General features: G+C 42.0%; 1 protein-coding gene across 1 annotated transcript; it reads right to left on the bottom strand.

Annotated features, from left to right (window-relative positions):
* Positions 1–1,311: 1,311 nt before the first annotated feature.
* Positions 1,312–4,234, bottom strand: LOC120109531 (steroid (22S)-hydroxylase-like). The gene is made up of 7 exons (XM_089927586.1): positions 3,828–4,234; positions 3,594–3,746; positions 2,761–3,012; positions 2,555–2,647; positions 2,381–2,459; positions 2,138–2,244; positions 1,312–1,752 (listed from the first exon to the last, which is right to left on the bottom strand). Exons 1-7 carry the CDS (start codon positions 4,134–4,136, stop codon positions 1,516–1,518), a joined length of 1,230 nt encoding a protein of 409 aa, XP_089783712.1. The 5' UTR covers positions 4,137–4,234; the 3' UTR covers positions 1,312–1,515.
* Positions 4,235–13,429: the final 9,195 nt, after the last annotated feature.

The raw sequence follows: 13,429 nt of genomic DNA, 5'->3' as shown, positions 1-13,429 counted from the left end.
GTGAGACCAATAATGGCAACGGTTGCTAAAAGAGCTGGCTATGAAAGCGATGTTGAGCAAAAGCTGGTTCTACCTAAACTTTGTCTGGGATAAAAAGATGGGGGATCATCTGGATCTTAGATATTCTCATGTTTATGTATCGGTTTAAGTAGTCCCACGATCAAATTACCCCCCTACCAAGGCTTATATTCGTTATTGATCCCTTTTTCAATGGTTTAAACTTTGGATTAGTAGTTGCTTGACGGTATCACAGCTAATATGAGTTCAAATTTCTACTAAAGATAATTTTACCTGTTTATTTTTGAAATCACCAATTATTCCCAAAACTTAAGCCAATAGAATGTGGTAAATTTATTTATATATTTTATATTTTTTTACACTATCCCTCATATATGGGCCAGACTTTTTTTTTTAATGGGTGAGCTCAAGTGCGGTGACAGGGTTCGAACTCAGAATTTCTACTCGAACTAATACCATATTGAAATTACCACTTGTCCCAAAAACTTAAATTAATATGATAAAGTAGATTTATTTATATATTTTATATTTTCTTACGGAGTAATTTCCTCCCTTGATTTGTTGTAAAAGGTCTAATATATTTTGTTGAACCTTCATTTAGCACTCACCTTCATTTCCACTATTATAATTAATTGGATATTTTTAGGAGGCAATTCTCCACTTCCAAAAAAATGCTGGGCTTGTTATGGTTCCTTCCGTGTTGTGCTCAAAATCACCCAAGATTGGACAAAAACAAGACTATTTTGCCAAAGATATGAATCTGAGCCTAACCTGCCTTGAGATAAAACTTTAGGTTGGCTATAGACTAACCTAATATCAGTTCATGCACAACATGAGGAATATCTATGGACTCGTTTGGTCTGCGGCAAAAGAAGAAAAAAAGTATGGTTAATGGAAAAAAAATACCTCAGTTTTCAAAGAAAAGAAATGCGAAAGTAATATTCCTATAAGAATAAAATTCCAATGTTTTATAGAAAAGAAAAACTTATAAAGGACATGGAAAAGCTACTTTTCTAATGGCTGGAAATTGAGATCTTTTTTTTTCTAAAATATTCTTAAGTCATCAAATTTTTTTTTCCTTTTATTAAGGGTATAATAGATATTTTATACCACCTTTTCGGAAAAGTAGATACTCAATTAAACACAAGCCATTCTGAAAATGTATTATTTTTCCATAATCAACCATGCATGCAAAAACAATTTTTCTAGGCACGAAATTATATTTCTACAAAAAATATTTTAGTAAGAAAAAATCTTTCCTGCATACCAAATGAATCCATAAGGTAAAAAGCATTCATTAACACAAACTACATTCCAACTGCCTAGTGATGGCAAATCTCAAATAACAATACACCAATACCAATTCATTCAAGTCTGCCACCTTGGTTTCATTATATCTTCACAAAAACTTCCGAGACACTTTGATGTCCAACTTTTCCTCTTCAATTCATTCATTCAAGTCTATCTTGTACATACACCATTCTTTGATCCTGATCCTTACATGGACACTTGTGGATTTGAAAGTAACCTGACTTTAATAGGCAGACCTTTGGGGAAGTCAAGTGAAGGGAAAGCCATGGGAAGATCAGGTTCTGCGAGCTCCCAGTTAAAATTGATGACAAGGTGGTGAAGAAAAACTGCCATCTCCATCCTCCCAAGCACAGCTCCAGGACAGAGGCGTGCTCCCCCACCAAACGCCATGAAGTTGTTGGTCCTTCTTATGCCGTGGTCACTCTTCAACCCATGCATCCACCCACCCAACAAAATGAAGCTAGAGAGAATTTTGGCAATTTCATTAAATCGTGTCTCTAGTTTGGTGAATTATAAATTCCTCCAAAGGATGCATTTCCCATTGTGAATTTGCATGATTTTGAAAGTAGGAACTGTGATTCTGCACACTAAGTGTTTGGATGTGTGATAAAAAATCTAGAAATTCTACTAATCATGGGATTAAACATATCTATTCCTCTCAGTCAAACAGCTTTTCAAAAATTATCATGTCCTATGGATTAAACAAATAGGAAGATTGAAAGAATTATGGTTTTGAAATTACAAAACCACTGACCTAAAAATTCACTTCTTTAGTCTCATTTTCCAGCCAATAGCTTGGTTGACATACCTGCCATCTCCATGGATTGAACTGCTCAGGAGATTCAAAAAATGAAGGATCCAAATGCACCGCTGGGAGAACTGCCATCACATTACACCCTTGTGGAATGTCATAACCTGTCACAACAATGAAAACAAAAACCAAAAATATAAAGCAATGCATGGAAGGAACAAATAAATAACCCCAAGTCCTTTCTTAGTACACTAATCCAACCTTATGAATTTTTCATCAAGGAAAAAAAAAAACTCCAACCTTTGAATTTAATATGTGTGCTGGCCTTCCTCTGGATATAGGGAACTATGTTCCCAAGTCTTAGCGTCTCATTGATGACCTTCACCAAGCAAAATAAATAAGCACACCTATGCATTTTAGCACTGTCTTTCGATCAATTAATATATTTTTGGCTGCAATATAAGGAAAACTTACACATTGAGTGAACTCCATTTGCTTGTAGTCATCACAACTTAGTTCAGAATTTCCCCCTCGTCTTTTACCTTGAACAATCCTATCGTGCTCTTCCTGATGTAATGCACCCAAGCAGTTCCACATCAAAATCCTTTTCCATGCAATGTGGATACACATTTTGAAGCAAAATAAATTTATCTTGCTTGAGGGGAAATGGGTATATTTACCCGCAATTGCTCAACTGTTTTGGGGCAGCCTCCAAGGAAGTAGATTGCCAAAGCTATGGCTTTTGATGTGGTGTTGTAACCACCAAAAAAGGTGCCTAATATCAGATCACCAATTTGTTCTTCCGAATAGTTGGAATTCTCCAAAGTCCATTGAAGCAAGTCATCCTTAGCATCTTCTTCCTCCACATCCTTCTTCCTACAAAGCCTCTCTTCCATACATTGCCACACAACTTCGAGAATGTATGACCTGGCCTGTGTTACCAAAATGGAGAGGAGAATGAATCAAGTAGACTATAGAATGTTTTCCTTTTTCTTTTGAAAAGAATTTGACTAGTAGATATATGACAGAGACTCACATCACAAAAACACTTGGCAAAACTTTATGCATGAATATGTATGGATGTGGTATTGAAATTCATAGACATGCAACATAACATTAGCTAAGAATACTAAGGCATCATAGATTGGTGCAGGGACTACTCATGGTAGGGCAGAATGGATCGTACTGCACTAGGAGCAGCTTTGTTTTGGTGTTAACTGTGGTTAGATCTACCCAAAACTATAGATCTTTGCCCAATATATATAGACCATTAATATAAGCTTTTGGGCTGTCATCTTCCTTTGCTCCAAAAAAAAAGGTTGTTATTCTACACATCACCATGACAGTAACATACTAATATTTATACTCACCCCAATTAGGTTATAGCAGTCCATATTAGGTTATATCTGCGTTACTGAATACTTGATCTCAATGCAGCTATTCTTTGCTTTTATATATTTTTATTTTGTTCTTATTTTTATTTATGTGAGCAGAACAGCATACATGATGTTACCTTCAGAGCCTTACTATATGCAGTTCCAGGCAAGTTGAGCGGCAGGGACACAACCCCCTTAGCAAATGCCTCGTATTCCTTTCTCAACTTCTCAGTTACAGGAGTTCCAGGCTCCAAACTCAGGATATTCTTGGCCATCATATGAAAGCATAGCTGCACAAAAGTAGATCAATGCCGAAGAATTCTTTATCCCTAATAACATAACTACATAATAATTGTTTATTTTTGGTTAACCTTTCTTGCTTCATATTTGCCCAGTACTACAGAATCATTCTTCCACGAGCTCATGACGAACGCTGCAATTCGATAGGCATCTCGCAAGAATGGGGTCTTGAGCTTGCCATTGTTTGCGAAATTGAGGTTGATCGATCTCATTTTCTTGTGAGCATCTCCCACCTGCAACAATATGGAGTGTTTCCCCAAGACCTCACCAATGCTTCTAGACCAGCCTGGTTCAAATAGTCTCGAGTCAGCTTGTAGGATGAAGCGATTCAGCTCAGCATCTGCTGAGACCACTGTAGGCTTCCCGAGCAAATTTGACATGAAAATTTTTCCATGCCTGCATCAAGGTTGTGCAAAAGAATGAGTTGTCATAAGATCTTAGAAGCCAAGAATGTGAATACAAGCAGGAGAAGGAGCGGGAAGTGAGTGCATCAAGGACTGACATAATTCATTTTATAGTTCATTTGATTTTGTTATGCAGTTTTGATACCAAAAACTCTCCCTGCTTCTATAGAACAAATGCAGGCCTATGCATGTCAAGATATAGAAAAGCATCCCTTCCTCCCTCTTTAGCAGGCCTAACTGGTAACTCATCCGTATTCTTGGAATATAATGCGACCACAACTCTGGAGAAAATTTGGAGAGTCGAGTTGCGTACTTTGAGATGCGTTGCTGCATGAAATCTCCTATTGAGGTTGATGGATGGGGCTTGAGAAAAGGGAGGGTCTCTCCCAGGACAGGCCAACCCATGTCTCCTTGGGGGAGTCGGAAGGCTTTCTGCTGGCCATGGCTCCTCCAGCTGAAGGCTGAAATGGTGATCAAGATTGTAGAACACAGCAAGACAAGCAGCACTATGAGAAACATCTCCTTCTGATCCTCTAATGGACTCATGGTAATCATTTTATAGGTGAAACAAAGCATAGAGGAGATGGTCATTAATTCTATCATACTACTGTAACCTTAAGGCGATGTTGATTCCTCTTGTCTCTCAGGTTACAAGATGCCGCTTCAGTCAACATGCTATAATTTATCCACAAGGGTCTGCTTTGAAATCTGAAAAGATAATTGGTAACAGACATCATATGTTCAAAAAAATGTGGATCTCAACATCAAACCACCCTAGGCAGCCATAGTGGTGCAAACTTATCCTTGTCACATAGCACCGAACACCTGTTCTTTTCACTCAGTTTTTTAACGGATAAGACGGGTAGGGTTCCATTATCCAATAAAACCATGCTTGACCCGATCACCCTTATCTAGTCTTGGTGGCTTAGCAACAGCACAAACAGTACGTGAATGAATGGAAGGAAAACAAGAAGCTTCTTCACAGAGGAGTGATGCCTGCAGCACTGGAATAAAGGGTCAATGGCAGGAACTCAATCATTTAAGAAAGTAAACTTCAAACAGTCAAGCATGCAAGAGAGAGAGAGGACTGGTAGCTAAATTCTATGCAACAACTACTGATCAAAACTAATGATGTGGAAGCTAGTTTGTCATCCAGTTATTTTATTTATTTATGACCAAACCTAGGATCTCTCCCTAGTGCCAGCACTCAGCAGACTGAAGACCTATAGACAATGTAAGCACCATATCTTGGTCTTGCAATTTACCCTGTTTTTGATGCAATATCTAGTTTACCATTAAAGAGCTTCAACCGAAATAAGAATTTTAAGAGTGCGTTATGACTTTGGCATGTACATAGCCCATTAATCCTGTGACAGGGGAGGTGTCCATATGGATGCCAATTTTTTCCCATATCGGGGGAGGGGACTGGATAAAAACCACATTAACATCAAATGAGAATTGAAGAAGAGTGAAGCCCAACCTGTACAGAGACATCAAAACATTGGATAATGTTAAAAGAAATCACTTAAAAGGAGAGATTTGGTTTCCAAATGATCAACATTAGCTTCAAGCACGTGTAACAACCCAAGATCTTCCCTAAAATGACTAATCGGAAGATATTTTTTGGATTCTTTAGTCTTGTATAGGTACCCAAGATCTCTTCAATGAATAACCGATATAGGACTAAACACATGTCCGCACGGATTTTCACATAATCCCTCCATTTAAAGCCTAACGTCCTCATCAGGCTAAGGTCTAAATCTGTTCAAATCTAATCACAAGCACCATTATCAGCCCATGGTCAGCCTCAATGAGCCCGTGCTATGTTATTCCCTAGTTTACATAGATTATGCGCCAAGTCTGCTCTGGTAGCATTTGTAACAACCCAGGATCTCATCTAAAATAGCTAGTCGGAAGGTATTTTTTGGATTTCTTAATCTTGTATAGGTACAAGAGATATCCCTAACAAATAATCGATATAGAACTAAACATACGCACGCATATATCCTTACAACACGCATTGGTATGATGGTAATCTCCACATACAACATACACTAAATTAGCACAAACCGGAAATCTATGAGAGCTTTGCGCACCTGTATGGGCCTCTTTAAGTAGGCTCATAGAATCCAATTCTGATATGTACTAGTACAGAGGTTTGTGAACAGAGAGCGCATCGGTTGTGTTTCAGAAATTTCCAATCATTCAAAATCAGTTTAGACTCTTGTGTTTCACATCTAATCATGATGATACAATAGACTATGGCCTCAAATGATACTTTTGATTTAAATCCCACGGAACTAATAAACATCAGCTTGAATTTAAATTATTATATGCGGAAGATGTATTTGTTAAGAACAAAAATTGCATTAGTCTAAGTAGTGACACTAAATATGTGTCTCCAAAAAAAAAATAGTGACACTAAACACATATGAAAATATAATGCTTCATGCAGTAGAATAGAGGATATATAATCATCTGCATTTCTCTTGCAAATACATTACACAACAAGCCTGCTTAAGTTTCTTGCTCTCATATGTATATTTTTCATTCTCTGTTTAAGTTCATGCATGGTTTCCATTTATGGGGCCTTGCTCATTGCTGACAAGTCTTGCTATTATATATATTTGGCCATATGCATTGAGGAGGATATTACATTAACTCCAACCTTGGAAAAAGCTGGTGATGATTTCTCAAGCATCTAGCTACAATGGGAGATCTCAAGCTCTGTAATGAGCCAATGCTCTGCAGTGATTGCTTCCATAGCCTTATTGGCAGGAGTCATCAAATAGTTGAAGGAATTCAGCATTTGAAATAATAATTGGAGTTGAGCAAATTGTAGGATTCTGTGCCTTTAAGCAACTTTAAGGAATTCAAAAGCAAGGCCTCTATCATATATAAGTGCTTGGTGATACTAAATTAACTAGAATTTTCCTCCGGCGTACATGTTTTTTGACACTTTCTTCACCACTCTCTGCCATCCAAACCTATCTGTGGTGCAAATTCTTTGAATGAGTTTTTTTCTAATTTCAGAATCAGAGGACAATCTATCATTTTGTTGTTTAGAAGAGTCGATAGTCACCATGCACTGTCATGCCGGCAATCATCTAATCTACCGGCTCAGATTTTAGTCTTAATACGTTGTCAAACTTGAAGTCATTCCCTACAATCAGCAAAGGATCAATGAGTTAAGTCCTTTTCACTGTTCCACATCAATTTTGGGCTTTTCTTTTACCCATTATTTCAGTTTTTGGCTTTTCTTTTACCCATTATACAAGATACGTGTGTTAGCTTTCGGGTGTCTAATGGTAAGCTATCAATGCGGCTAATTCCACCCCATGTTGCAATATTTTATTCAACATTTGCCATTAATTTTTCTTCACAGCCCCAATTAAGCTCGTACATTGTGGCCAAGGAACAGAAAGAGATCGACTTGTGGAAAAGAAAGAAACCTCAACAATCCGAAAGGAGATTTTAAGGAAAAAAGGAAAAAAAACTCTAGGGCTACCTTTGCATTGAGTTATTCCACTCTTGGTTGTCCCTTGCCTATTTTTACGTGTGGTCACCAATTTAGAGAGATTTACTGGAGGAAGAACTTGACTTCATTGCTCTAGAAGTCCATGTTAGTTGTGCAGGAGAAAGTTGATGTGTTTGGACTTCATTCCCCTTTTCTCTCTGCACATCTCATTCTTTAATTTGTTGTTGAGCAAGATAATGCACCAGATACTTCCTTTTCTTTTTGAAAAATAGAGATTTCACAGAAGTAGAAAGACTGATGAGCAACAGCAATGAAATTCTTAGCATTTCAATTACTATTGGTATTAAACTTGCTTTGTGGTGGGAAAGAAATAAAAGAACTTGCTTGAGTCATCAGTGCTTATATTAGAACAATGTTTTGAAATGGCAATAGATCATCAATCACGTTTTGCTTCAGCGTGTTGCTATACATATGTATTTGTCTCATATGGTCAACTTGATTAAGACTGTGTTGAAAATTTCCAACATTATAGAATAGGTAAGTTGAATTGTCAAGGCTTCATGAAATGCATCTCATGGACAGTGAATTAAGGAAATCAGAAGAAGGGAGATTAGAGATCAACCAACCATGGCAAGATAGTGCCGATTGTGCTGCTGCAATCTTCAGGTGTTATGAGGACTCTATGTGGTGCCATTTTCATAAAACCCTGATATGGGAAGGTAGCCTGAGCAATGTCATAGCCTAAGCCAATGAGAAAGATCTCATAGAAAGCTTTCATAATACTGAATTGGGTCTAAGGATGTTGCAATGATGACAGGCAGGTGTACATTTTCTCCACAAATGGTGCCAGGAAATGAGGAGTTGTCATGGATATGTTCTAATGAGGAGTTTAGAACATATTCCTCTCCTCTCAAAAAAAGAACATCTCATTCCTTGTTTATCTTTGCATCTAAAATCCAAGTCACTTGGCAAATTACCATTAGCCATGGACTGATAGCTTTTTTTGTGTACATGGCTGATCATTAAAAATGATGGCAATTGATTCATGAATTATGCAATAATGGTAGGTGAATAACAAGCACTACAACCATAACTGCAGAATTCAACCATTTTCCCAAAAAACGGACAGAAATAGGGTGAAATATTGTTTTGATGGTTCAGAGCACCTTGCAAGCAAAATAGCAGATAGTTAAAAATAGTATAGACTCGTAATAGATATGATCGATGGTGATTCCCACTTCTATTGGCTAGTTAATTCAATATGGACAAGGGTTGTATCTTTTGTGCGAAAGAAAGATTCACCTTCCTTCACACGAATCCATCGTTGGATCATGCAATGATCGCTTCAAGATCTATATAGGTGAATGAATAACAGAGTTCAAATTAATTTAAGATCTATGCAAGATGTGATCAAACAGTTAACATCGTCACAGAAGATCATTCATTCTTTTGTGTGTAAGATATAACCTGAACCTATTCAACATAAGCATCACACACATGGATTGAATTCAAAGCTGACAACAACACATGCCCCCAATCAAACATATTAATTTGCCACGTCAAAACAAAACGGCCATAGCAATCAAACACATAAATTTTGAAAAATCAACCAATTAAATTCAAACCACAAATTAAAAACGCCGAAGGAGCAAGTAGGCTAAGGTGGATCCAAACTTGAATCGGAAAGATGTAGCTTGTACGTCAAAGTTGGGTTTAAGATTGCTTAACCTAATCCACATTCGAGTTTCTTGTTGAATCAAGCTTGTTTCAATTTACGCTTGATTCATTTCATTCCACACATGTCTTGGTCAAGATAATTTTGACTTCTAAGTTTTTAGCTCAGGTGGGTTCATTTTTACCTTCTTATTTCCACTTTTTTTTCTTTACTTTTTATTTACTTTGGTAGGATTTGATACAAATTTAAAGCTAGCAGCCTCCCATTTGTTTTCTTAGTCAGATTTGATCCAAACCCTACCATTTGTGACAAATTCTCATAAGTGACTAAAATAAAAGAAAAAATAAATATAGGCGTTTACGTTTTTCAGAAAAAATAAACCAGATATATGACTCCGTACAGTCCGTGACTTCCCTGCTTTCCACGCACGTACGACAGCACTTGTGTTAAAACATAATATGTAGAGAGAGAATGGCAAACGACTGGCCAATTTATTTTATTTTTTACCGCATCAAACGCCACATCGTCTGCGTCTTTTTTTTTTTTTTTTTGGTAAAAACGGCTACTCATATCATATAGTACGAACGTGAGTACAGCCCTCCAAGTCACGGGAGAGTAAAAGGTACAACTGTGAAGGGACGTCTACATCAGACGTCCACAAAAAAGCACCTGAGTGCCGAGCGACAAAGGAGGCGACCCAATCTGCTGCCCGGTTCGCCTCCCTAAACACGTGTGCTGCCTGAAAATCAGCCATCATCTGAGCCATCCTACGGGTCTCTCGAATGAGGGGATGGCCATCCCCAAACCGATCCACACCCCGAATCAGATCAATGGCCACCGATGAATCACCCTCGAGGTACACCCGCTCGGCCCCGGCTAACTGCCTCGCAAAGGATAAGCCCTCCCAGGTTGCCTGTAGCTCTGCACCAACCACAGTAAATCCAGGCGTACGCCGTCCTCCTGCTGCTACCATCCTGCCACAATGGTCCCTGACCACAAAACCGACCCCTCCGCACAAGCCATCTACCGACCTACTCCCATCAAAGTTCACCTTGAGATAGCCAGGGGGTGGGGGTGCCCAAGAAACAATGGCAAACCGTGGCGCTGAAACAGCGTGGTGAACACCTCAGATATCCCTGACCAGCCCAGAAGTGACTACCGAAGTCGCCCCAACAACCTCCCTCGCAAGCAGCAGCGCCCGGTCTACCACCAACCTCGGAGGCGCCCTCCTCCCCTCAAATATACCAGTATTCCTGTCCAACCATATATGGTAGGACAGGTATGCTACACAGATCCCTGCCTCAACAGATCTGGGATGCCGCATGGAAACTCTCAGCAGATGGATCAGATCCTGCACCAGCATCACCGAGGCCGGTAACTGTATCGGTGACCTCCTCCATATGTCTCGAGCCCTAGGGCACTGCAGCAAAACATGCTCCATAGTCTCCTCAATATTTGCACAATCCTCACAAAACTGAGGGATCCTCATGCCACGCCGCGCTAGCACACTCCTAGTCGGAAGGCAGCCCCACGCCACCTTCCAGATGAAGAGTGCCACGCGCGGGTGCACCCGCATCCTCCATATCCACCGCCCCTCAAACTGTCGGACTGGCTCCCTCCTGAACACTGCATGAAGATCCCTAGCTCGCACCCGTGATCGCCCCGTCGGTATCCATACCAGCCTATCCGCCTCCCCCCCTAGGGGTCGCTCGGGCTAGAACCAATTCTGCCAACTGCTCTCCAAAAACCTCCCGAACCAACCCCTCTCTCCATCGCCCTCCCTCGGCATCCAGTAAGTCACTGACCCTCCACCCTGCTAATCTCGCCGAGTCCACCATGGTCGGCATACTGCATAGCGGTACCTCAGTCACCCATCTGTCCTCCATCACATCGATAGACAGACCGTCGCCAATAGCCCATCCGATCTCCGGAAGCACCACCGTAGCTCTGGCACACATCTCCCTCCACACCGGGGAATGACGACGACCCCCACGCACGCCCGGTACCAAGGCGCCATACTTAGCCCTCATCAGCGAGGACCATAGACTCTCGGGCTCAAGCACAAATCTAGCCACATGTCTGGCTAGCAGAATCTCACGCCTCGCTGCCAATGCCTGAACCCCCAAACCACCACAACTAGTAGGCTGGCACACCACCTCCCATGCCATCAAGTGAACACCACCTCGACCACTGCTCCTCCCCCATATGAAGTCCCTGAACAACCGCTCCAGGGATCGCAGGAATCTCACCGGAACAATGGCATTAGTAAGCAAATAGATAGGGACTGACGACAGAACCGAACGCACCAAGGTGATCCTCCCTACCATAGACAGAGCATGCATCCGCCACCCCGCTAATCTGCGTCTGATACCAAGCTCACACGGCAGACAATCCCCACTCCGCAGCCGCCGGTCGGACAATGGGATACCCAAATATGTCATCGTGCCCACCTGCTCACCGACCCCCAGAATCTCCACTATCGAATGCTTCATAGCCAGTCTGATCTTTGGGCTGAAGATGATGGCTGACTTGGTCAAATTGACCCTCTGACCTGACGCTGCACAGTAGACCTGGAGAATCTAACCTATAACCCGGGCTGACTGACGCATCGACCTGGCAAGAAGCAAACAATCATCGGCGAAGAGTAAATGAGATATCGCAGGGGCCCCAATCGCCGGTCTATAAGCCTCCAGCTCCTGAGTGTCCACAGCCTGGCGCAGGGATCTAGATAGGGCATCTGCACAAATGATAAACAGTAGCGGGGATAGGGGACATCCCTGGCGCAACCCTCCAGATGACACAAAGAACCGGGACGGCGTGCCATTCACCAGAATGGCAAAGGAAGGGATCCGAATGCAGCCCATAACCCAACTAATCCACCTCTCATGAAAACCAAACCCCCGCAAAGTCTGCTGCAAGAAATCCCATCTCATCCTGTCATATGCCCGCTCCATATCAAGCTTAATCCCCATCAAGCTTCCCCTCACCGGGGCCCTACCGAGATCAAACATAAACTCCTGGGCAATAAGCACATTATCAGATATGCACCGCCCCTCCAGGAAAGCCCCCTGCTCTGGACCAATGAGTCTCGGGAGGACAACTCTCAGCCTAGCAGCAATAATCTTGGCCGTGGCTTTGTACAAGGTCGTACAAAGGCTAATCGGCCGGTAATGACTCGGTTCCGTAGCGTCCTGCCGCTTCGGAATCAAGGTAATAAAGGTCCGCTGCCAATCTGCTGCCATCACTGCCGTGTCGAAGAACTGCTGTATGGCCGCCGTCACATCTCGTCCTACAATCATCCAGTATCTCTGGAAGAGCATCGGAGGGAAGCCATCCGGCCCCGGAGCCTTGTCCCCCTCAAGGGACCATATCGCCTCTCTGATCTCCCTCTCCGACACCGGACTGATCAACGCATCAGACTCATCCTCAGATACCCCTGTCGACGGCGGTGGAATACCCACCGTACTCCCTCCTGTAGTCTGCTCGGTCCACCTGGCCCTGAAGAAACTAACCATAATCCTCTGAATCATATCCGGATCCTCTGTCAACTGCCCATCCTCACCCCTGATAACTCTGATCCTGTTCTGATGCCTTCTAATAACTGTCGCCTGGTGGAAGAACCTAGTATTTCTATCCCCCTCCAAAATCCACTGGGCCCTCGATTTCTGTCTCCAAAATATCTCCTGCTGTCTGAGAAGGCAATCATGCAGTGACAAGAGCGACCTCAACTCTGCCAACTCCCCCTCCATGAGACCTCCCCCCTGAGCCTCCTGCACCTGTAACTTGGCAATGGCCTCCTCTGACTCCTCGATCCTCCTAAAAATGTCTCCAACCTCCTCACGATTCCACCTCCTCAGCCGTCTCCTCGTCAGCTCCAATCTCCGGGACACCCGGTACATAGCATCCCTCCTGACTGGTGTACTCCATGCTTCCCTCACCATCCCCCACGACCGCGGATAGCATAGCCACATCTTCTCAAATCTGAAAGGGGGTCGAACTGGAATGTGTACATCTATGCTAATCAAAAGCGGACAATGATCAGACGCTATCCTCGGTAAATGACTCACCCGGTGATCCGGGTAGCACTGAACCCATCCGGCGGTCCCATAAGCTCTA

This window comes from Phoenix dactylifera, chromosome 15 (assembly GCF_051530095.1).
Source record: "Phoenix dactylifera cultivar Ajwa chromosome 15, Ajwa_hap1_PhDact_Kaust_v1.1, whole genome shotgun sequence".
NCBI lineage: Eukaryota > Viridiplantae > Streptophyta > Magnoliopsida > Arecales > Arecaceae > Phoenix > Phoenix dactylifera.
The sequence above is the reverse complement of the archived record's forward strand: the minus strand, read 5'-3'. Positions and strand labels throughout refer to the sequence as shown.

Coding starts and splice junctions, on each gene's coding strand:
- LOC120109531 (XM_089927586.1), bottom strand. CDS start 4,136: ATGTCAAATTTGCTCGGGAAGCCTACAGTGGTCTCAGCAGATGCTGAG. Junction 3,013..3,593: donor CATATAGTAAGGCTCTGAAG/GTAACATCATGT, acceptor TTGGTAACACAG/GCCAGGTCATACATTCTCGA. Junction 2,245..2,380: donor CACACATATTAAATTCAAAG/GTTGGAGTTTTT, acceptor TTGTTGTGACAG/GTTATGACATTCCACAAGGG.